Source organism: Lepidochelys olivacea (genome assembly GCF_965140295.1).
Source record: "Lepidochelys olivacea isolate rLepOli2 genome assembly, chromosome: 7".
In the NCBI taxonomy this organism is placed as follows: Eukaryota; Metazoa; Chordata; order Testudines; family Cheloniidae; genus Lepidochelys; species Lepidochelys olivacea.
Window position 1 is genome coordinate 32,966,965 of NC_140417.1, and position 22,773 is coordinate 32,989,737.

A 22,773-nucleotide genomic window follows, 5' to 3' on the forward strand; every position below is an offset into this window, starting at 1 on the left:
GGGGGGAACAGATGGAAGGAAGGAAGGGGGTTTGGGGCATGGATAGATGGAAGGGGGTGTGTAGGGATGGAAGGCGGTTTGGGGGGTGGACGGATGGATGGGGGTGTGTGGGGATGGAAAGAAGGAAGGAGGTGTGGGGGACCGATGGATGGATGGATATGGGGGTGTGGGGATGGAAGAAAGGAAGGGGGTGTGTGGGGCTGGACAGCTGGAGATAGAAAACACCACTGCAGGTGTTGCATGCATGGCAGGAGGAGTTGCCAGCACCTCATAGCCTGGCAGGGGAAGCTCCCTCAAAGCTCCCTGCCCCACCTCGATGTTCAGCAGTGAATTTGCACAGAAGCAGCCTCCTGTGAGCTCTTGGGCTGAAACAGGTCGAGAAGGGCGCGGACAACGTGCAGATCTCAAGCCTGGACTGTTTGGAGCTTTCGGGGATGAGGTTTGGGGCCACTTCTGACCTGAGCTGGGCTGATTGGCTCTGCCCTTGGCCACAGCTGTACAAATGGACCCATGCTAATCTTAAAAGGAGGAGCTGGCAGGGAAGGAGGCACATCGCCTCTCCAGATGAGAGTTGTCTGACTGCATTATAACAGGCTGGGCTCTTCCCAAGGGGTGAGCAGCTTGGGACCCTGTTATGTGAGTGCCCTGAGAGATGCCTGTACTTATGCAGCTAGGTAATGTGCCAGTAGGTGGCGCTCAAGTACCCACTGCATTGTTCACATTGCCGAGTGATTGAAGTTGTTCTAAGTGGGGTGCCGGGAGGAAGAGGGTTGCTGCTTTGATGTGGCTGAGCGAGGGCCCACTCAAGGACCGCGGGTGTGCTCTCCTTCCATAGGACTGCCAAGCTCTGCTTCAGCACTTTCAAAGTGCCTTACATTTTACAGATGGGGAAACTGAGGCACGGAAAGGCAGACTCGCCCAAAGTCGCCTGGCAGCAGAGCCAGGAATAGAACCCAGGTGTCCTAAGCACCAGCTCTGCACTCTCCATCAGGCCACAGCTGGGGTGGGAGCCCAAGAAGACACTTGGTTAATGGGATTCCTAGCTGCCCCAGGGTTCATGTGTCATCTGTCGGCTGGCAGGTTAGAGGATCAAACAGCTGACTGGAGAGGAACAGAGTGTTTGGGCGCTCAGTGATTTTTTGCGGGGGGATCAGAGCATGTTACTTTAACCCTTCCAGATCCAGCACCGAACCGAAGGGACAATATTTAAAAACAGCAGGATTTTCCATCCTGCAAAACAATGTGAGATTTTGACTATTTTTGCCATCCCCTATCAGACCAAAAAGCCAAAATTTCCAACTTTTCCCTGAATGAGATACCCTCAAAGTTGCTTACAATGGCACTCAACAAGCTGGTTGATGAAATGGCGTTTGGCTGAGCGGCTCCAGGGAGCAGGGGATCAGCCCTGATCCAGAGGAAATTTTCCACGTTAGGAGCCCAACCCTGAAAGATGCTGCTGCCCCTCTTGTTCTGAGGGGGTGTGGCCAGTGTGCCAATCTAGGGCAAACTCCTTTTCCTCACACCCATCCCACGCTCACAGTGACACCAGGTGACTGCTAGCCCCCACCTGACTGACCTTTAAATCCCTGGCCCCTCCAGTACAGCCCATTAGAGCTTTAACCCTTTGAGCACTGGTGCTGAGTCTTACAAGTAGGCATGGTGGGACACTGCGACAGCATGGCAGGTGACGACCTCCTTCATGGCCACCCCTCACTGGCCCCAGAGTGACAGCCAGGGTCTCGAATGTTGGGAGCTTGACTCAAGGGGCTTCTCCAAAAGAGCTCAAAGCCCGTTGGGGGAGCAGGGAAAATCTTTATTTCAGATCTAAAGGGGATCTGAGCTTTGGAAGAATCCTGCTCTGATCTGTGGGTGCCGATCCCTTGGAAATCCCAGTTTCCATCACAAGGCTGTTCATTGCTTAAAGAGCCCATGAAATCTCCTGCTGCAGCGACCATCTGCAAATTCAGGAGGCACCCGAACTCCTGTGGCAGCTTTAGAAGGTTGGGGCCTTTGTGTTTGTGAGATGGCCTTTTCAAATTCACCCCGTCTCCAGCACACGTCACCCCTAAAGGCAAATCTCTTATGCTCAGTCATCAAAGGGCTAAAGAGACACTGCTGGTCAGATCACCTCCTGAGACACAGCTCTCAGCTGTGGTGTTTTCAGCCAAGGCTATTGAGACTCTTGATTTCCATTCTTTTAGAGGGGAATCTGGATGTCTCGACACCCTCGGGCATCTCTGCAACGCTCAGCATTGGTGTTAAAAATAAACCCAAGCTAAAAAAAAAAACCTTGCTGGAGTATTTATGGGATAATTATTATTTTTGAAGGATTCCACTGCAAACAGTGGGCTCAATTTGTCTTTCGCCTACACTAGTATAAAAGAGGATTAAGATCTCAGCTGTGACAACTCTCGGATTATCATCATATCTGGTGTTTTTCCTGAAAGCCCCAGCTCCAGGAATCATGGGATTAGGTGAGAATTTCTGTTCTCTTTAAAAAAAAATTTTTTTAACACTTCCTGTTTTATTTATTTCCTAGTTTTCCTTCACAGATCTCAAAGTGTTTTACAAAGAAGGGTTTTATCCCCATTTTACAGAAGGGGAAACTGAGGCACAGCAGGCCAGCGGCAGAGCCTGGAGGAGAACCCAGACGCTCTGAGTCCCAGTCCAGTACTCTGCCCAGTAGGACACGCTTCCTTGTTGAGGATCGGGGGGTGGGGGGAAAGCTGGAAAATGTGAGTCCTAGAAAGTTAAAACGCAGAAGGCAAACAAACAAGAATCCCAAATTTCTCCTTTTAAAAAATGTGATGATTTCTAAGCCAATCTCATGATTTCTGACCCCCCTCCGAGCTGGCAATACTGCATTTTGGCACTGCAATAAGCAGCCGTATTTTGAAAAGAACTGAGAATATTGGACTCAGATTGGGAGCTCTATGAGGCAGGGACTGTCTCTTGGCTGTGTGTTTGTACACTGCCTAGTGCAGTAGCATCCTGGTCCAGGACCAGGGGCTTTTAGGTACTACAGCAGTACAAATCATTCATAGGCTGATGGCTTTCAAGGCCAGAAGGGACCATTAGATCATCTCTGCTGTCTTGTCTAACCCAGGCAGAGAATGTCGCCAAGCTAACACTGCAAAGATCCCAATCACTTGGGTTTGACTAAAGCATCTTCCAGAGAGGCAGCCAGTGCGGACTGGAGATGGAGACTCCACCCCTGCCCGGGGGTGTTTGTTCCAATGGGATTCCTGATCACTGCGAATGAAGTTAACGGCATTTCACTGGTGTAAGTGAGAGGAAAACTGGGCCCAAGATAAAAGATAACCCAGTGAGCTGACTCTGTTGCTCTTTGTTGCAGCCTGGGACTAACCCTGAAGGTGAAAGTGACTAAAAACAAAAGTGAAACTAACTAGAGATCTAGGCTTGAAACTGACCAGTCTCTTTTCATTGATTGAAGTGCCAAGTAAAAAAAAAAGTTAACCCTAAGGCATCAATGATGAAATCAGATATAAGAAATATAGCTCCCCCCTCCTCCCTGGCAACAGTTAAAAATGCTCTGAAGAAGTGGGAGATTTAATCTTTCTTTAGATGTTACAGTGTCCATTTAAGCACAGATCTGATGAACCCCCTCTTGCCCTATTTCTTTTTAAAAACAATCCATCCCAAAGGCTTTTAAAATAATAATAATAATAATAAAAAAGTGTGGTTTAATCCTAAAGGGTGAAATTCACCCTTGCTTATGCATCACTTAAATCCAATTGAGTGGAGCAGAAGTCTTATGCTGGATTTCTGCACCAGGGTGAATTTTGCTCACAAAGCAACTCTAATTGGCAGAAGTTTCCATTCCACTTGGACTGGTACCTCAGCTGGTGTAAATTGCCATAACTCCATTTACATCAGCTGAGGATCAGAGTTTAAAACTGGATAAATTCTTCCAGACTCAGATCTCTTGTGGTGGGGTGGGGTGGGGTGGGGTGTTCATCTCATGTTAATGTGTTGCAAGTGTCTGTGTTTGTGTGTGGTGGGGGGACAAGGTAAGAGAGATTTTTTTAAAATCAGTTTAAAATTCCAAATATAATCCAGATGAAGGTAAGAAATTTAGCATCCAAAGTGGAAAATCAACACATAAAAGCCCATATTACTCAAAGGGTTAAATCTTGTTTTGTTATTTTTTGGTTCATCCAGGTGTATATAAATACAGATATATAAATCTCTCGGTTTTTGTTTTAAATAAATTAGCTTGTTAAAGTCCCTTTAACTGATTTTTTTTGGTTGTTGGTTGTTTAAACAATCAAGTTACAGACATTAAAAGATACATTTAGATGCTTATCCCAGTTAGAAAAACGTGCTAAGAATTGGTTATTAAAATACATTTTGAATTTATCGGTTTAAAATCCATTACAAGACTGGTTTAGCGTTCGTTTGTGTTAAAAGCATATTATTAGCTGGTTAAAAGAAGATTTAAAATTACTTTTTTTGTTTTGCTTTTTCCCCAACTGAGTTTAAGCATTAAAGGTACAGAGCTCAGCCTGGAGACAGAACAGGGTGTGACCCTGTGCTATGAAAAGTCAAGTCAGTTACAAAGCTGGTGAAAAAATACCCAGAGTTCTAGGAAGGGATAGGGATTCTGGCTATTTGAAGATACAGGGTGAAATGGGTGGCTCCATTAAAGTCAACAGCAAAATGCCCTTCACTGTCTCCCTAACCAAGACAGATGGTGTAGTCTAGTGGGTAGGGCACAAGAGTGGGACCTAGGACTCCTGGGTTCTATTCCTGGCTCTGTCGCTGACTGTGGGCAAGTCTCTGAGCCTCTGATTCTCATTAGCCTACTTAGACTGCAAGTCTTTGGGAGAGGGAGCATGCGTCCTGCAGCACCTGGCACAATGGGGCCCTGATCTCAGTCAGGCTCTCCAGGAGCCAGTGAAAAATAACAACTCTCAATAATATCTGTCATTCCCGACCCCTGCATTGTAGGTGTGAGAACCTCCCTGTATCGCACCCCCCACCATTCTGTGGGAGAAATAGCAAACCCTCTCTGTCACCCTTTCAGCACCCCTCCCTGTGTCTCTCTGAGTCAGGCTCCATCTGTTTGCTGATCTGCTGTATTTATTCTTCTGCAACTCACAACTGCCTGGAATCCTAAAGAGTTATGTTTGCTAAAAATAATCTGTATCAATGAGTCCCACAGGCTAACCCCGCCGACCTCCTCCAGGAGCAGTGAGTCCCACAGGTTAACTCTACAGACTTCTGCAGGAGCTGTGAATCAGGCTAACCCCAGTCTCCCTTCATCTATAGAAAACTAATAATGTTACATAAGTCTGTAACCCAAACCCAAGATACCTAGAGCTGGGGAAAGGATGGGCTGCATCTGTCATAACCGACCGAGCTATATAAAGTTCTCGGTGACCAATGAAATCATGCATCCACCCTCCTTTACCATCCAAATCCCACCACCAATTTTTAACTAAGCTCCCAGGACAAGATGCTTCTAAAGAGGGGGTGGAGGAGAGGGTTGGGACGGCAGCGGGAGAGCTCTGCACCTTTAAATCTTTTTTATTAATTAATTGCAATTAATTATCGTTAATTACCTTTGTCGAGTAGCCACTCATCTACTACTCGACCGAGCCGATACGGAATTCTCTGCCTAGCAATCGCCAGCCGCTCATTATCACTGTTCCCTTTAAAGAGTTTAGAGAAGAGATTTGTACACGGTTAAAAGAAAAAAAAATAAAAAGATAAAATCAAATAAGAGACAGAGAGAGACATATAACACCATCTGGAAGGTCAAAGGTCAGAGGTTAGCATGTTTAGAGAGGTCAAATAGCGGTTAAGCGTTGGATCAAAATTAACTGGCTTGGGGGGGGTTTGGTTGATGGTTTAGTCGATTTAGCACAGAGAGCTATTTACACAGTTTAGTAGAGTTTAGGTGTTAGGTGCGCGGTGGATGTTAAACGGATTTATGCAGCGTTTAGGAGGAGAAAGCTCCGGTGCAGTTTGGGGTTTAAAACTGACTTTTATCAACCTTTAGTCCCTACCAAATCAAATCAAATCCCGAAAACACAGCGACACACGGCCCGTTGCCACCTTGGAGAAAAGACACGTTTCCTGTGCACCCGCTTCCCTTTCTAGCTTCCTTTGCCAAGCTTCTCTGCCTGATTCCCCCCCGTGCCCTCCCCCCCACAGCAAAAGGCACACAAACAAGGTCACACTCACCCCCCATCCCATCCCATTTGTTTCTGAAAACCCAGCTAGCAAAATCAAAGAATGTTTCTAAAAGGCATTAGAAGCTGGCCAAGTCTTCCTGGTTTGTTTCAGGGAAGAAGAGAGGGGATCTCTCTCAGGCCTGCATTAGCAGGGAGGGTGTTTTTGCAGTATCTGCACCCAGCGCAATTGGGCCCTCGATCCCAAATGCCAGTTAGGTGCTACCAGAGGGGAAGCTCAGTGTTCATACAGCGCCCAGAATAACGGGGCCCCTGACCTCAGCCAAGTCTTTGACTGGAATAGAAATGCTCCTTGTGTCTCATCCTCTATGCTTTACAAATGAGTTGGTTAGCGAATTCCCAGGGTGACTGGGCTCTGGAACTGGCATCACACACAAACTACAGGTTAGGAGTAAAGGAAGCCGCTGTCTTACTGTCATAGATGAGGCCAAGGGACAGGATTGCTCAGCATGGGTAACACACCTGCCCTTTGCTGCTGACTGCGATCCCTGTTGGCTCGGCTGGCAGGAGTAGGTGCCTTTGCAAGAGAGAATCTGTGGGGATGGTCAGGGTCTGTGCAGTGCCTGGCACAACAGGGGGTCTGTGCAGTGCCTGCCCAGTCTCAGTCGGGGTGTCTAGGTACTACTGGGATGCAATCAAATAATTGTACAGGTGGGGAAACTGAAGCATAGAGCGATTATGGGGCAGATTTTCCAAAGAGCTCAGTGTAAGCCACTGGTCTGTGCCTGATTTACAGAGACTGCGAGTCTGTTACAGCCCAGCAAGGGAGCCCTGGGTTTTTAGCTCAATCTGTAGATATTGCAGCTGGTTTGATCTCTGGTGTCGGCACTGAGCAGGCCCCAGACCTCCAAAGAACTTGGCATGCTGGGAGCTGATCCCTTGGGGAAATCAGGCCATTAAGTGCCATAGCAGAAGCAGCTATGAAATCTGGCCCCAGTTGTTCATGGCAAGTAAGGGCCTCAGTGATTTGCCCCAGATCACACAGGGAGTCTGGAATGGAAAGAACGCAGGAGTCCTGAGCTCTCTGGGAAATCTGGTCTTGTTCGACTTACTCAAGATCACACAGGGGATCTGTGGTGGAGTGGAACCCAGGTGTCCTGAGTCCCAGCACCGTACCCCCAAAGGCACCTTTCCTGGCGCGAGTGAAATGGCAGAGATGCTCGGGCTGTTCCTCTATGTTTGGGGGAGGAGAAGAGGCAGCACTGACTGGACACTAATTATCTGACAGAGACATGGAGGTCACAGTGAACCCCACCACCATGCCTGTGCACAGAGGTAACAAGCCCTTAGTAATGAGGAGGCAGCTGGGGGGTGTGGGGTTAGGTTGGGTGGAGCAGCCCCGCTGGGCTCCTGTTGTGCACTGGCTGTACTGGGTGGTGGGTTGGAGTGGGGAGGAAGTAACAGGCTGTTAGAGACACTGGAGGATGTGGGGGAGGTGCTAAAGTGGGGAGCCTGTAGGAATCGGTGGGAGCAAGGACTCCTGGGTTCTCTCTCCAGCTCTAGGAGGGTGGTGGAGCAGGGGGTGGGTTCTCTGAAGGCAATGAAGATCCCTGTGAAGCTGGGTTCCTCTCTGCGAGGGGAAGGGATGCAGAAACCCCTCCTGCGAGCAATCTCCTCTGAGGTCTCCCCACCCTCACCTCTCTATTCAGGATGCCATTTGGTCCGCTAATTAGGAGTGATCAGGGACTTTTTATGCTCTCATTAGCGCCTATATTAACGAGGCAATTAACATCTTTAATTAAAACCACACCATCCCTGGGAAGTGACCTGGGTCGCTAATCAGCAGCCAGCACTCAAGCAGGCTGGGGGGATTGCCATAGGAGCTACATGCATGTGCGCTTGCTAAATGGGAGAGTGCTGGTGTACATGGGAATTGCAGGTGTGTGCATCACATGTCCTGTCTATATATCACATCATGCTTGTGTACATACAAAACTACATGTGTGTGTGCGTCACTCTCTACATATCAGGACATGCCTGGGGCTGGTGTAATCATGTGGGTGTTGGTGTACATACAAACTACACATATGTGCTGGAGCTGGGGGGAGCCCGGATTCCTGATCCCAACCCCCAACAGCCTTTACCATTTTCTGGGCTGTTCTCTAGCTAGCAGTTCTGGGTCATTACGTCACACACGCCCCTGGTGCAACTTTCTGTTTGGGCCACATAGGTCCGGGGGCTCTGAAACCAGCCCCCCCGCCACCGCAGGACACCCAGCTGAGTGGCGCGGCACAGAACAGCCAGGCAGAAAAGCTTGGTGTCCACTGACATTTTCCCCCTAAAGAGGCCTTGGGGCTACAGACATCCCGTGACTGGTGGCTTGGGTGGGCAGTGGGGTGGGGGAGGGAAGGAGGGAGGGAAGAGAAGGCACTATCAGGAAGAGACATCCAGATGCTATGGTGATGGGTGCCATGTAAGGACCCACAGATGGATGGAAGGGGATGGATGGAGGGCTGTGTATTGGGATGAATGGAGAGGGCAAATGGAAATGGATGGCTGGATGGACGCATTTATGTGGGGAGAAGACCGTGCGGCTGGGGATGGATGGAGGGCAGTGAATGGAGATGGATAGAGGGCTACGTGGGGGAGAAGATGGTGCGGATGGAGGGGTGTGGATGGGAATGGATGGATGGAAGGGTACGTGGGGGAGAAAATGGAGTGGATGGGGACGGATGGATTGAGGGGTATGTGGGGGAGAAGATGGTGTGGATGGGGACGGATGGAGGGGTGTGCATGGGGAAAGATGGAGGAGAAGATGGTGTGGATGGGGACAGATGGATGGATGGAGGGGTACGTGTGGGAGAAGATGGTGCACATGGGAATGGATGGAGAGCTGTGGATGGGGATGGATGGATGGAGAAGAAGATGGTGTGGATGGGGACAAATGGAGGGCAGTGAATGGGGATGGATGGAGGGGTGTGGATGGAGATGGATGGATGGAGGGGTATGTGGGGGAGAAGACGGTGTGGATGGCGACAGATGGAGGGGTATGGATGGAGATGGATGGATGAATGAAGGGAGGGGTATGTGGGGGAGAAGATGGTTCAGATGGGGATGGACGGAGAGCTGTGAATGGGGATGGATGGAGGGGTGTGTATGGGGATGGATGGAGAAGAAGATGGTGTGGATGGGGACGGATGGAGGGCTGTGGATAGGGATGGATGGAGGCGTACGTGGGGGAGAAGAAGATGGTGTGGATGGGGACGGATGGAGGGCTGTGGATAGGGATAGATGGAGGCGTACGTGGGGGAGAAGAAGATGGTGTGGATGGGGACGGATGGAGGGCAGTGAATGGGGATGGATGGAGGGGGATGGATGGAGTAGAAGATGGTGTGGATGGGGACGGATTGAGGGGTGTGGAGGGGGATGGATGGAGTGGAAGATGGTGTGGATGGGGATGGATGGTGGGCAATGAATGGGACTGGATGGAGGGGTGTGGATGAGGATGGATGGAGGCGTACATGGGGGAGAAGATGGCGTGGATGGGGACGGATGGAGGGCAGTGAATGGTGATGGATGGAGGGCCACGTGGGGGAGAAGATGGTGTAGATGGGGACGGATGGAGGGGTGTGGAGAGGGATGGATGGAGTAGAAGATGGTGTGGATGGGGATGGATGGAGAACAGTGAATGGGACTGGATGGAGGGGTGTGGATAGGAATGGATGGAGGCGTACATGGGGGAGAAGATGGTGTGGATGGGGATGGATGGAGGGTTGTGGATGGGGATGGAGGGCAGTGAATGGAAATGGAGGGCAGTGAATGGAAATGGATGGAGGCATACGTGGGGGAGAAGATGGTGTGGATGGGGACGGATGGAGGGCAGTGAATGGGGATGAATGGAGGAGGATATGGGAGAGAAGATGGTGTGGGTGGGGATGGATGGAGGAGAAGATGGTGTGGATAGGGATGGATGGATGGAGGGGTATGTAGGGGAGAAGATGGCGTTGATGGAGACGGATGGAGGGGTGTGGAGGGGGATGAATGGAGTAGAAGATGGTGTGGATGGAGATGGATGGAGGGCAGTGAATGGGAATGGATGGAGGCGTACGTGGGGGAGAAGATGGTGTGGATGGGGATGGATACGTGGGGGAGAAGATGGCGTGGATGGGAATGGATGGAGGGGTACTTGGGGGGAGAAGATGGTGTGGATGGGGACGGATGGAGGGCAGTGAATGGGGATGGATGGAGGGGTGTGGATGGGGAGAAGATGGCGTGGATGGGGATGATTGGAGGGGTACGTGGGGGAGAAGATGGCGTGGATGGGGATGGATGGAGGGGTACGTGGGGGAGAAGATGGCATGGATGGGGATAGATGGAGAGTTGTGGATGGGAATGGAGGGAGGGGTATGTGGGGGAGAAGATTGTGTGGATGGGGATGGATGGAGGGCAGTGAATGGGGATGGATGGAGGGGTGTGGATGGGGAGAAGATGGCGTGGATGGGGATGATTGGAGGGGTACGTGGGGGAGAAGATGGCGTGGATGGGGATGGATGGAGGGGTACGTGGGGGAGAAGATGGCATGGATGGGGATAGATGGAGAGTTGTGGATGGGAATGGAGGGAGGGGCACGTGGGGGAGAAGACGGTGTGGTTAGGGATGGATGGATGGAGGGCTATGTGGGGGAGAAGACATGGTGTGGATGGGGATGGATGGAGGAGAAGACGGTGTGGATAGGGATGGATGGATGGAGGGTATGTGGGGGAAAAGATGGTGTGGATGGGGATGATTGGATGGGGACGGATGGAGGAGAAGATGGTGGATGTGGATAGATGGAGGGCAGTGAATGGGGATGGATGGAGGGGTACGTGAGGGAGAAGATGGCGTGGATGGGGATGGATGGAGGGGCACGTGAGGGAGAAGATGGCGTGGATGGGGATGGATGGAGGGGCATGTGGGGGAGAAGATTGTGTGGATGGGGATGGATGGAGGGCAGTGAATGGGGATGGATGGAGGGGCACGTGGGGGAGAAGACGGTGTGGTTAGGGATGGATGGATGGAGGGCTATGTGGGGGAGAAGACATGGTGTGGATGGGGATGGATGGAGGAGAAGACGGTGTGGATAGGGATGGATGGATGGAGGGGTATGTGGGGGAAAAGATGGTGTGGATGGGGATGATTGGATGGGGACGGATGGAGGAGAAGATGGTGGATGTGGATAGATGGAGGGCAGTGAATGGGGATGGATGGAGGGGCACGTGAGGGAGAAGATGTTGTGGATGGGGATGATTGGATGGGGACGGATGGAGGGGTGTGGATGGGGATAGATGGAGGAGAAGATGGTGTGGATGGGGATGGATGCAGGACTGTGGAGGGGGATGGATGTAAGGACAGCGAGAGAGCACAGTGAGATGGGGGAAGGAGATTGAACAGTTGGGTGGGGTGGTATCTTATGAGTGCGTGTGTGGAGTTTGCACAGCATGTGAGGGGAGTGTGCAAGGTGTCTCCATGTGCGCACATAAAAGTGTGGGAGACACCAGTGTGCAGGGGGTGTGCCTGAATGTGCAAGTTCCTGGTGTGTGCTACCTGGCTGCTCTCCTGGGAGGGGCTTGGCATGAAACTGGCTGGGAAGAGGCAGCCAGGGGTGGGGGTGGGGGTGGGGAGAGATCAGGGAAGGGGCCATGATCGTGGCAGCCAGGGGGTGTCTCACTGTGCATCAGGGCCAGCCTCCTGCTGCTAGAAATTGCTAGTGTGTCAGGGACGATCTAGCATGTGCATGATGCGCCCCTTATGATTATCTACGCCATGGCCCTGATGATTACCCACAATTCTGCCTGCCAAGCATGGCCCGATGGGTGCTGCAGAGTGGCTAGTCCAGGGTGGCATCCCCGCTCCAGCAGGCAGAAGGAGCACACGCTGGTGTGTGGTTGAGGAAGATACCTCTGTGCACGAGTGTGTACGACGAGTGTCAGTGTGTGTGAGACACCTGTCCCAGTGCTGGGCCTATTCCACGTGCAGTTCTCTGCTGCTGTGTGTTGTGGGGATGGCTCTGGCCACCTGCCTATGTGTACATATGAGTGTGTTTGGAGACCTGTGGTGTTTGTGTACATCTGTCTTCACATTCCTGTGTTTGTGCGCGAACTTGTGTGCACGCTTGGGTGCGTTTACATGTGTGTGTTTTTGCATACCTGTGTGTGGGTGTACAGATGTGCATTCACATTTCTGGCTTTGCGCGCGTGTGTGTGTGTGCGCGCATGCTCACGTGCATGTGCGAGAGAGCATGGGTGTGCATGTACATTCATCTCCAGCCCTGAATGGATTTGTGGGCAGTGGTGGCCAGGACTGGCTCCCCACCTCATCCCCCTCATGATGATCTGTCCTTGGGAACTAGCTCAGATTCTCCAGGCCAGGTGGAGATGCCAGCTGACCCAGGGAACAATTGGCAGCTTGGCAGCCCAGGTCCGAGGGGAGCGTAACCCCCACTCCTTCCCAGGAGCCTGACCCCTGTTAAGCTTGCCTGGCTGGCTCTTGGGGTGGTGGTTTGTGTGTGATGCAGCCAGAGATGATGGGGAGTGGCAGGAATCTGCCCACTCAGGACAGAGAAAACCTATGGGGGTTTCAAATACAAATGTGGCATCATCTCCCCATCCCCAACATTCCCAGGGGCTGAGGGAACTCGGTAGAGGCCGGAACCAACTTGTAACCCCTGATCTTTCCCTGACTCCCCAACTCTGCAGCCAGCTGGAGCAGAACCAGAAGGCAGAGCCTAGAGTGTGTGTCTTAGGGCCTATACTGCTAAGGGCTGGGAGGGATTCTCCCAGGGCAGGGAAGCAGGGCTGATGCCACTGCCTCCAGGGCCTTGAGAAAGGGAATTTCAGATCTACTGCCTCCCCTGCAATGGGCACCTTCTACCTGTTCCCGGCGAGGAACTGCCTCCTGCTCCCCTACAGGCACCTCAGATTCCCCCCCAGGCACCTCTGATCCTCTCCCCCACTAGAAACCCCCAAGCCACTGGCACCTCAGCTCCCCCCTACTAGGAACTGCCCCCTGTTTTCTGGGCACCTCCCCAGATTGCACAGACCCCCAGCTACAGACTGTCCCACTCAGTCTGCCCCTGCTAGGAAACCACTCCCCTGGTGTACCTGCCTTTTCCCACCACTGAACGCTGGATGCCCTATAATGCCCAAGAGTCTCTCTCTAGTTCCATGGTGGGTGGTGACTTTACCCAGGATCCTTTGCAGGGGGGATGGGCACCAATCAGGGCCGATTCCGATGGGTGGCAGCGTTACCCAGAATCCTTTGCAGGGCCGGGCAGGGATGAGGGCCGGTTGCGACCTCCACCGCTGATGGTGCACACAGGCAGGGTGTTGGGGCGGGGTGGGCGGCAGGGCCGGCGCCCAGCCTTACCTGCTGGGTAGCGCTCATTGATGGGCCAGTTGTCCACCTGCAGCGTGGCATTGCCCCCGCTCCGGGTGAAGCGGACCACGTGGTACTTGCCGTCGTTCACCATGGCATTGGTTTCCTCGATGGTGATGTCATCCGTGCCCACGTTGAAGATGACCCCAATTGTGCCTTGATCCTGGAGGGGGAGGAGAGACATCAGAGAAGGGGGTGAGGGCGGGAGTTGAGAGCCAGGACTCCTGGGTTCCATCCTCAGCTCTGGGAAGGGAGTGGGGGCTAGAGTTGGGGGGAAGGGAGTCAGGACTCCTGCGTTCTATCCATGAGATCTAGTGCTTTGAGCAGGTTTCAGAGTAACAGCCATATTAGTCTGTATTCGCAAAAAGAAAAGGAGTACTTGTGGCACCTTAGAGACTAACCAATTTATTTGAGCATAAGCTTTCGTGAGCTACAGCTCACTACCCTCCTCTCCCCCACCTCCTGCCATAGGTGCTGACTCCATGGGTGCTCTGGGGCTGGAGCACCCATGGAAAAAAAATAGTGGGTGCTCAGCACCCACCGGCAGCCCTGCTGATCAGCTCCTCCTCCCCACCCCTCCAGTGCTTCCTGCCCACCAGTGATCAGCTGTTCAATAGTGTGCAGGAGGTACCGGGGGAACCGGGGCAGGTGTGCTCTGGGGAAGGGGGTGGAACAGAATGGGAAGGGGCAGGGATGGAGCAGGGGTGGGAAGGGGTGGAGTGGGGGGGTTGAGCACCTTCTCACAAATCACAAAGCTGGCGCCTGTGCACCCTGCAATGATTCTCCCTCCCACATGGCAGCCCGTATCATTTCTCAGGCATGGTTTTTCAAGGCCAGAATGAGGCCCACGCAGGGCTGAGAAGCAGCTGCGTCTGGGGTGAGGCACCAGGGCTGTTCAAACGTCACCCAGCAATTCTGTAGAGTCTGAGACAGGAAGTGAGGGAGAATCTCCTGGCTGATTGTGGGGAGGCCAAATGGAATCATGTGAGGGGGAATTCGGCCAGGGACCAGAATTAACATCCCCTGGTTTGGGGGCAGGACCAAGGTACCTTCTCTGAGCACAAGTTTGAAAGAGCTTGGCTTGATATTTCATTGGAAAGATGGACCACCACCATGACAGCGCCCCCGTTAAACTGCATCCCACACCCAGTCCCACAGTGCCACTCCAGCCCCCGGCCTCACTCCCAGCAGCACGGTGCCCCGCCAGCCCCACAGTGCCCCGCCAGCCCCCTGCCCCATTCCACCCCTCCACCTACTCCCAGCAGCACATTGCCCCTCCAGGCCCCTGCCCCACTCCCAGCCCCACAGCACCCCTCCACCCCCCGGCCCACTCCCAGCAGCACAACGCCCTCCAGCCCCCTGGCCCCACTCCCTGCAGCACAGCGTCCCGCCAGCCCCACAGCGCTCCTCCAGCTCCCCACCCCACAGGGCCCCTCTAGTCCTCTACCCCACTCCTTGCAGCACAGCGCCCCTCCAGGAAAGGTTCATAACAGGGCAACAAAAATGATGAAGGGTATGGAACGGCTGCCATATGGGGAGAGATTAATAAGATTGGGAGTTTTCAGCTTGGAAAAGAGACGACTAAGGGGGGTATGATAGAGGTCTCTAAAATCATGACTGCTGTGGAGAAAGTAAATAAGGAAGTGTTATCTACTCCTTCGCATAACACAAGAACTAGGGGCCACCAAATTAAATTAATAAGCAGCAGGTTTAAACCAAACAAAAGGAAATATTTCTTCACACAACGCACAGTCAGTCTGTGGAACTCTTTGCCAGAGGATGTTGTGAAGGCCAAGACTATAACAGGGTTCAAAAAAGAACTAGATAAATTCATGGAGGATAGGTCCCTCAATGGCTATTAGCCAGGATGGGCAGGGATGGTGTCCCTAGCCCCTGTTTGCCAGAAGCTGGGAATGAGCAACAGGGGATGGATCACTTGATGATTACCTGTTCTGGTCATTCCCTCTGGGGCACCTGGCATTGGCCACTGTCGGAAGACAGGATACTGGGCTAGATGGACCTTTGGCTGACCCAGTAGGGCCGTTCTTATGTTCCAGCCCCACAGTACCACTCGAGCCCCCCCTTGCCTGCAGCACAGCATCTGTTAATGACCTCCAGCAGCTCCATACAGCACAGTGCCCCCTACTGAGGCTTACCTCACTCCCCCCAGCACAGTGCCCCCTACAGCCCCACTCCCTCCACTACTGAAGTTCTGCCCTGCTCCTACAGCACCATGCCCCCTACTGTATTCCTGGCCCACGCCGTGCAGCACAGCGCCCCCTAGCGCTGCACTGGGGTTAGCAATGACTGTGTGGGGAGAGCGCTACTACCTCCCTGCAGCACAGTGGCTGTAGTAGTCAGCAGTGAGTCTGAGGAGAGAGCAACCCTGGCTGAGCCCCCCACAACCATGGCTGTTTCCTTCAAGGTCTCCCCTCCAAGCCCTTTGTGGGTCTGTCCCTGTTAGCGAGGTTAGAGATGCATGTGAGATGGCTGCATGAGGACAGCCTCCAGGAAGCATCTGCTGTGACTCCAAGCCTTGCTGGGAGGAAAGGGATTTGTTAGCCAGCTGCTTGGGAGATCCATTCCCAGCAGCCTGTGCCAGACACAACCACCCCCGCGGCTCAGACCTGGGGCTAGAGTCCTCGGTCCCTTACGCCAGGCTAAAGCGAGAGGAGAAAGTTCTCCCCAAAACAGGCATAGAACCTGACACCCAATCCTTCTGCTCTAATCACTAGACCCCCCCCCCCGTCCCCCCTAGAGCTGGAGATAGAACCCAGGAGTCCTGTTTTTCTCCCCAGCCCTGATTCTCTAATTCCCTGATGGCGCCGGCCCCTCTCTGGCTAATTCACTTGGGCTGCAGAGTAATCAAAGCCCCTTAATCTAGTTCCGGGAGCCATCGATTGAAATTTCAGCCCTAAGCTCGTTTGCGTCGTCAATACGCTAATGATCAGGGCCCGTCTGCGGCAGAGTGGGAATGGATCCAGCTCTGGAGCCAGGCACGGCACTGCGCATGGGCTGGGAGCCACTGGCTTCCACCCAGTACCTCAGCCTTAGGGTATGGGGTGGGGGGGTCTGGCTCTTCCACTCTGGTCATGTGCACGTGTATGTTTCTCTGTGCTAGCATCTGTTGGTGTTTGTTCGGGAGTGTGTGTCTGATCATCTCTGGGTGTCTGTGCTTGTCTGTGACTGTGTGTGTTTCTACCTCTGCGTGCAGGCGTGTCTGGGACAGTGTGTGTTTCTGTTATCTCTGGGTGTGTGCGTGTGTGTCTGGGACTGTGTGTATATCTCAGTTATCTCTGTCTGCCTACATTGTGTGTTTTCAGTAGTCAATCAGTCACAGCTGGCTGTTCCCTGTGGACTGGACCTGCTATGGGGTAATAAAGATCTTGAAATAAATGATAGAGATCCCTGTGCATGTAAGGTCCCAGATTCAAATGGGATGGGATTCTGGGCACCACCCTTGACACCAGCTGGGGCACACAGCCAGCACACCAGGCAGGGACTGCTCACTGGCCCAGAGCACCAGGGGCTAGGTGGGAAGGGCTCAAACTGAATGAATCCCTGACTAGCCACTGTAAAATGCGCATCTCTGCCAGTGAGCCCCGGCCCCAAGACATTCTATTCCAGCTCTGGGGAGGGAGTGGTGTCTAGTGGCTAGAGCAGGGGGGCTGGGAGTCAGGACTCCTGGGTTCTATGCCCCAGCTCTGCCACTAACTTCCTGCAGGAGCTTAGCTCGGGCCCATGGAGCCATCGTACCATGTTGGATCCCAGATGGTTTTAACCCAATCTGGTGTGGGATTATTTTTTCTCTCCCACCAAATGCTTATTTATTGGCCCATGTGGTTCTGAAATTTGGATCCCTCTGTCCTGTCACACCCTGGAAGCAGTCCCCGGCAGAGACGCCTGCCTCCCAACCCTGGGCCACCTCAGAAAGCTGAGCCACCAAATACATATGTGCAGCCTCTGTGGCCCTTGCAGTCGGGGGCTGGTGCAGCGCTTAAGGGTTACAGTGCTAACCAGCGCTTAACAGCACATGGCAGGATGGGCTGCTGCGTCCCAGCTATTATGGCGCCTCATGCTGCTTATTAGAGCTGTGGATGTAATTACTGCATTACACGGGGGTCATTACAGCACAAGGGAGTGAAAGTAATGCCCTGCCTGCTGTTCGGCTTGCACGAGCAGCGCGGGACAGGGCAGTGCACCTGGGGGACAACTGCTGGGCACGTATAGAGCATTGCTAGTAGGATTAGAGTAGAAGCCTTGGTATGGCTGCACCTGTGGGGGTGGGGCTTGCCATACTGCACTGTCAAGACAATACATGCAATATGCAGCAGCAGGGCGTTATACGCAATGTGAACCCCCAGAACGATGCATGAACTATTGCACCACCAATGCAATGCATTTGACAGGGAGATACATGTACTAGGGACAGACAGAGAGATGCAAGGAATAATGCACAGCTGGGACAATGCATGAAATACACAATTACAGGGTGTTATGCACAATATGGACCACTGGGGCAATGCATGGAACATGCAGTGGCAGGGTGTTACTTGAAATATTGACCACCAGAAAAACGCATGGAGTATTGCATCAATGGGATAACGCATGTAGGGCATCACATGCCACACGGGGTCAGTATATGTAACATGGCCTGCTGGTGCAGTATGCAGTATGCCAATGCAGAGGCAATGTATGCAATAATGTGAAGCCAGGGCAGTATACACAATATGGACCACTGGGCCAGTATATACAGTACAGACCCACTGGACTAGCATACGCGGTATGCCCTGCTAGAGCAATGCACACAATAATGTAACACTAAAGTAACGCATGGTATATGGACCACGGGGCAACGCATGCACTCTGTGCTCCTACATCAGCATCCACTCTGTGCCCCTTTGCAGTGACTGGTGTCCTGCCAGAGCTACTGGGGTAGAGTGGTGAGGGAGCACAAATAGTAGGGTGAGGGGTGCCCTTGGGTACCCGGCCCGGTGAGCACCCCTAAGCTCTGCAGGAGCAGAGCGGCTGGCAGTGCTGCAGAGATGGCTCACTGCAGGCTGGTCGTGCCTGCTCCGATTGTCAGCGCGCCACAGCCTGTTTCCTCTCCCAGTCCTGCCCCAAACAGTGCCCGTCTGCCCCTCCTCACCGGCCAGCAGGGCACCATCATCCCCAAGCTCTGAGCAATGGCCCTGTCACAGCACCTAGTTAACTGGTACCAGCATCGCAGCACCCCAGGGGAGGAGGAGAACCACCCCACCCCCCCAGAAGCAGAGATCAGTCTGGCTCCCTGCTGGGCCTGCTCCTGGGGGTCCTAATGGGCCTCAGGTCTGCCCTAGAGTGGGGCGGGGTGGGGAGGATTTTGCCCATGGAACTCGTTCAACGCCACACACTAGTGGCTGGGCTGGGTTGCAGCTGCATGTGGGGTGGCGCAAGAGGGTCAGGGTCTGGCCCCTTTAACACAAGTGGCAGAGGAACATGCTATATCTCAGCTGCGCAGGGGTGCATGTTGGACCTGCAAAGCTGGGTTTGGGGGTTCTGGGGGTGCCCCTCGGAAAGGGGAATCCCACCTCCTGGGTGCTACAGGAGTCTGTGGGGAGATGGGCATGTCAGCAAATAGGGCCCTGGAGTCAGTGGGAAGGCATCCCCTGCATTGGCCCCCAGCTGTGACACAGACTGCCAAGGGGGAGGGGACAGCACTTCCCTGGGGCAGAGCACTCTGGAGAGCCCCCAGCTGCCCATGCCCCACCCTGCAGCTCAGCCTTTGCTAAGCTGGTCACTGGCAGCAGAGGGGGTGGAGCTGGGAGGAGCAGTGGGACACAGGGCTGGGGGAAGGAGACTGAAGGGGAGAGGAACTGGGGACTTTCCCATCTGGTATCATCTAACTGCTCTGGATCAGGCCCATCTATCCCATTAACCCTACTCTGCTCCCAAGGCCACAGACAGCTCGGTCTCCCGCTCTCCCTTCCACCCTGGATCAAACCAATGGGCCCATCCAGCCCCGTCTCCCCCTCTCCCTTCCGTCCCAGATCAGACCAATGGGCCCAACCATCTCCTTCCCTCCCCCCTCGGGTTGTCTTGCATGGATTCCTTCATCCTGGCTAATGTAACTCATACTTCAGATGAGCCATGGTCCATGCAGTAACGGATCAGCTGTACTGCCCTGGTGGTGAGGGATGGGGGTGAGGAATTTCCTCCTGATCACTCTCCTCTTCCCATGGCGATTAGCCAGGGACTAGGAGCATGAGATCTGATTAGCTCTGCAACAGCCTGGTATCTGCGCAGCCACAGTCCTGGTGGCATCACTACCCAGCTGGGGCTGAGGGTCACCTGTGGGGAGATTTAAGCTGTTCCCCAGCATCGGCAGTTCAAAGAGGACACAGGGAGTGAACAGACTGACAAAGCTGAGTGGCAAGAACACCAAATAAAGCCCTGGGACAGAGCAAAACACTCGCTGCCTGGGCACAACTGCTCTGGCATGCCAGCTGTCCATAGTCATCTACCCAAGACATTTCACAAGGCCAGCAAGAGCCACTCTAGCCACACCAAGATGGCCACCACTGTACAAGACAACAAAATGGCCACCACCTCTCATTTCTGTTTGCCCACTAGTTTTGTCTATCTGTTAAGATTAGGCTTTTCCCAGCAAGTAGCATGATCCCCAAAATGTACACCAGGCCACTCCAGGCAACAAAACGGCCACTTCCCCAATGGCTGCTTCCCACCAGTCTGGTCCTATCTATTAATATAACGATCTTCCCAACAAACAGTATGATCACCAAGATGGCTGCTGTGCCATGCCAGGCAACAAAATGGCTGCCAGCCTGATGTCTGCTTGCCCACCAGTTATGTCCGTTTGTCTGTCTGTTAAGATTACCATCTTCCCAATGAGAAGTGTGATCCCCAAGATGGCTGCAATGCCATGTGAAGCAACAAAATGGCTGCCACCAGGTAGATTCTGAGACCTGGTTGCCCATTAATCTTGTCCCTCTGTCTATCGCAAGAAAGCACTGGAAATGCTGAGATCTACCCAGGAAGGAGTGTGCTCCAAAAATAGCTGCCGTCACCTATGCCGAGCAAGACAAGAAAATGGCTGCCATTTCAATTAACTCTGATATCTGCTGGCTACTCCTGCCTGTCTTTCTGTCAAGAAAACACCAGAAATGGTCATATTACAATCTTCCCTGCAAGAAGTATGATCTCCAAGTTGGCTGCTGCCACCCACACCAAGCAAGGCAACAAAATGGCTGACCTTGCCTCTGTGAACTGTGATGTCTGGCTGCCCACTAGTCTTGGCTGTCCATCTTTCCTTCTCTCAAGAAGACACCAGAAACATAACCCTATGATCTTTCCAACAAGGAGTTGGCTCTTCAAAGAGTGGGAGGTGTACCATCACCAAAGCTATGCAAGATAACAAAATGTCCACCTCCTCAGTCAAGCTCAGGCAGCAGACTGTCTGCTATTCCTGGCCATCTATCTGTCAAGAAGCCATTGGAAATGTTAATATTTTGATCCTCCCAACAAACTGTATGTCTCTCAAGATGGCTACTGACAAGCAAGATACCAAAGTGGCCACCACTTCACTGAACTTTGACATCTAATTTTGTCTCTTTGTCTGTCTCAGGAAGACACTGGAAATATGAGGACTGGGCCCTTCCCAGTTGTACATACAACCACAAGATGGCGGCTGCTGCTCACACCAACCAAAATGGCCACTGCCTTAGTGAACTGCCCACTAATCTTGTCTGTCTAGCTCTGTGTCTCAAAAAGATACTAGAAATATTAAGACTTTGACCTTCCCAACCAGGCATATGATCCCAAGATGGCTGCCATCACCCAGGCCAACAAAATGACTGTCACTTCAGGGAACTTGGACATCCAGCAGCCACTCACCTTTTCTTCTTTCGTCTTTCAACAAGGCACTGGGAGTATTAAGACAAGGATTGTCCTGACAAGATGCATGATCCCAAGATGGCTGCTGCCAGTCACATCAAGCAAGATAAAAGACACTGCCTTAGTGACCTCCAACAGACGGCTGACCACTAGCCTTGTCCGTCTACTGCAAGGGGGCACTGGAAATATTAAGACCTTCTCAACTGGGAGCGTGATCCCAAGATGGTTGCCAACAGCCGCGCCAACGAAATGGCTGCCACCATCTATGCCACCTCCAAACGAACCCACCTGTCCCTGAATTGGCTGCTTTCCAACAGACAGGGAAGGAAGGTTTTCTTTCCCAGTGCTTCTCAATGCACAAAAAGGCTAAGGACAGTGTGAACCACACTGGGGCCTAATTCCTGTTGGGTTCCCCACACTCACGGGGTAACCCCATCAAGGGGATCCTCCTGAATTCCCTGCAAGATTATGGTTGGGCCGCTGCTTCCTTGCCGGTCAGGAATGACTGACAGACTACTTGCTTGTCTGTTTGTGATGAGCAGTGTATTGGAGCAGGAGGTGTGACCCCATCATTTCCTGAATGGGCCCCCAAGCCAAGACCAGTTGCTTTGTTCAGAGACATTTATGAGGAGAGAGATGCTTCCCAACATTCCCTCAGCTCCCCATACTGCCAGGCAGTCCGATCATCGCTCCTCCAGCCCATTGCATCCCCCTGGGCCCTGGATCAGACCAAAGGGCCCTCTAGCCCCGTATCACTCAGTGCCACTGTGGATCAGACCCATGGGCCCATCCAGTCTGGCATCCCACCCCTCCCTGCTGCCCCTGATCAGAACAATGGGCCCCTCCAGTCTGGTGTTCTGGGGTGGCCCATATTTGACGAGCCTGAGAATGATCCATTGTGCACTGGCCTGACGTGCCCGGCCAGCCGTGCGATGCTTTGTGTGGGCGTGCCATTTGTTTGCAAGACTTGTGGTGCCATCTACTAGCCCTTTATAGCCCAATCTCAGTGTGCTGGGGCTGCCAACAGCCACTTAACCTCATGGACAAATCAATAGCAAAGTGGTTTTCTGCTTTACTGCCTCGGGCCTGGGACATAGGGCTGTTTCAGGTAGACGTGGAGGAGTCAGGACAGCGCTCTGCAGGGGACGGCCACACTGGACCTCGCAGGCAGCACTGGCCCCAGAGCGGCACTAGGGGGTGTTGTGCTGCAAGGAGCGGGGGCTCTTTCCCCTTGCAGTCAGTTCTGGCCCCAATGCCCCAGCATGGCCCTAGTGGGCACTGTGCTAGAGGGGTGCAGAAGAATGCAGGC

The 22,773-nt window shown here is 53.0% G+C and overlaps 1 protein-coding gene across 20 annotated transcripts in view; it reads right to left on the reverse strand.

Annotated features, from left to right (window-relative positions):
* The window catches only part of NRXN2 (neurexin 2), a 249,736-nt gene that overhangs the window by 28,377 nt on the left and 198,586 nt on the right, over positions 1-22,773 (reverse strand). For 15 of the 20 annotated variants that reach the window (XM_084633518.1, XM_084633517.1, XM_084633516.1 and 12 more), the window contains 2 exons: positions 13,563-13,734; positions 5,586-5,675 (listed from right to left, as the gene is read on the reverse strand). In XM_084633518.1, coding sequence (XP_084489644.1) covers positions 5,586-5,675; positions 13,563-13,734 — 262 coding nt within the window. The remainder of the gene's footprint in view (positions 1-5,585; positions 5,676-13,562; positions 13,735-22,773) is intronic. The other 5 variants (XM_084633520.1, XM_084633519.1, XM_084633531.1 and 2 more) reach the window with 1 other exon arrangement.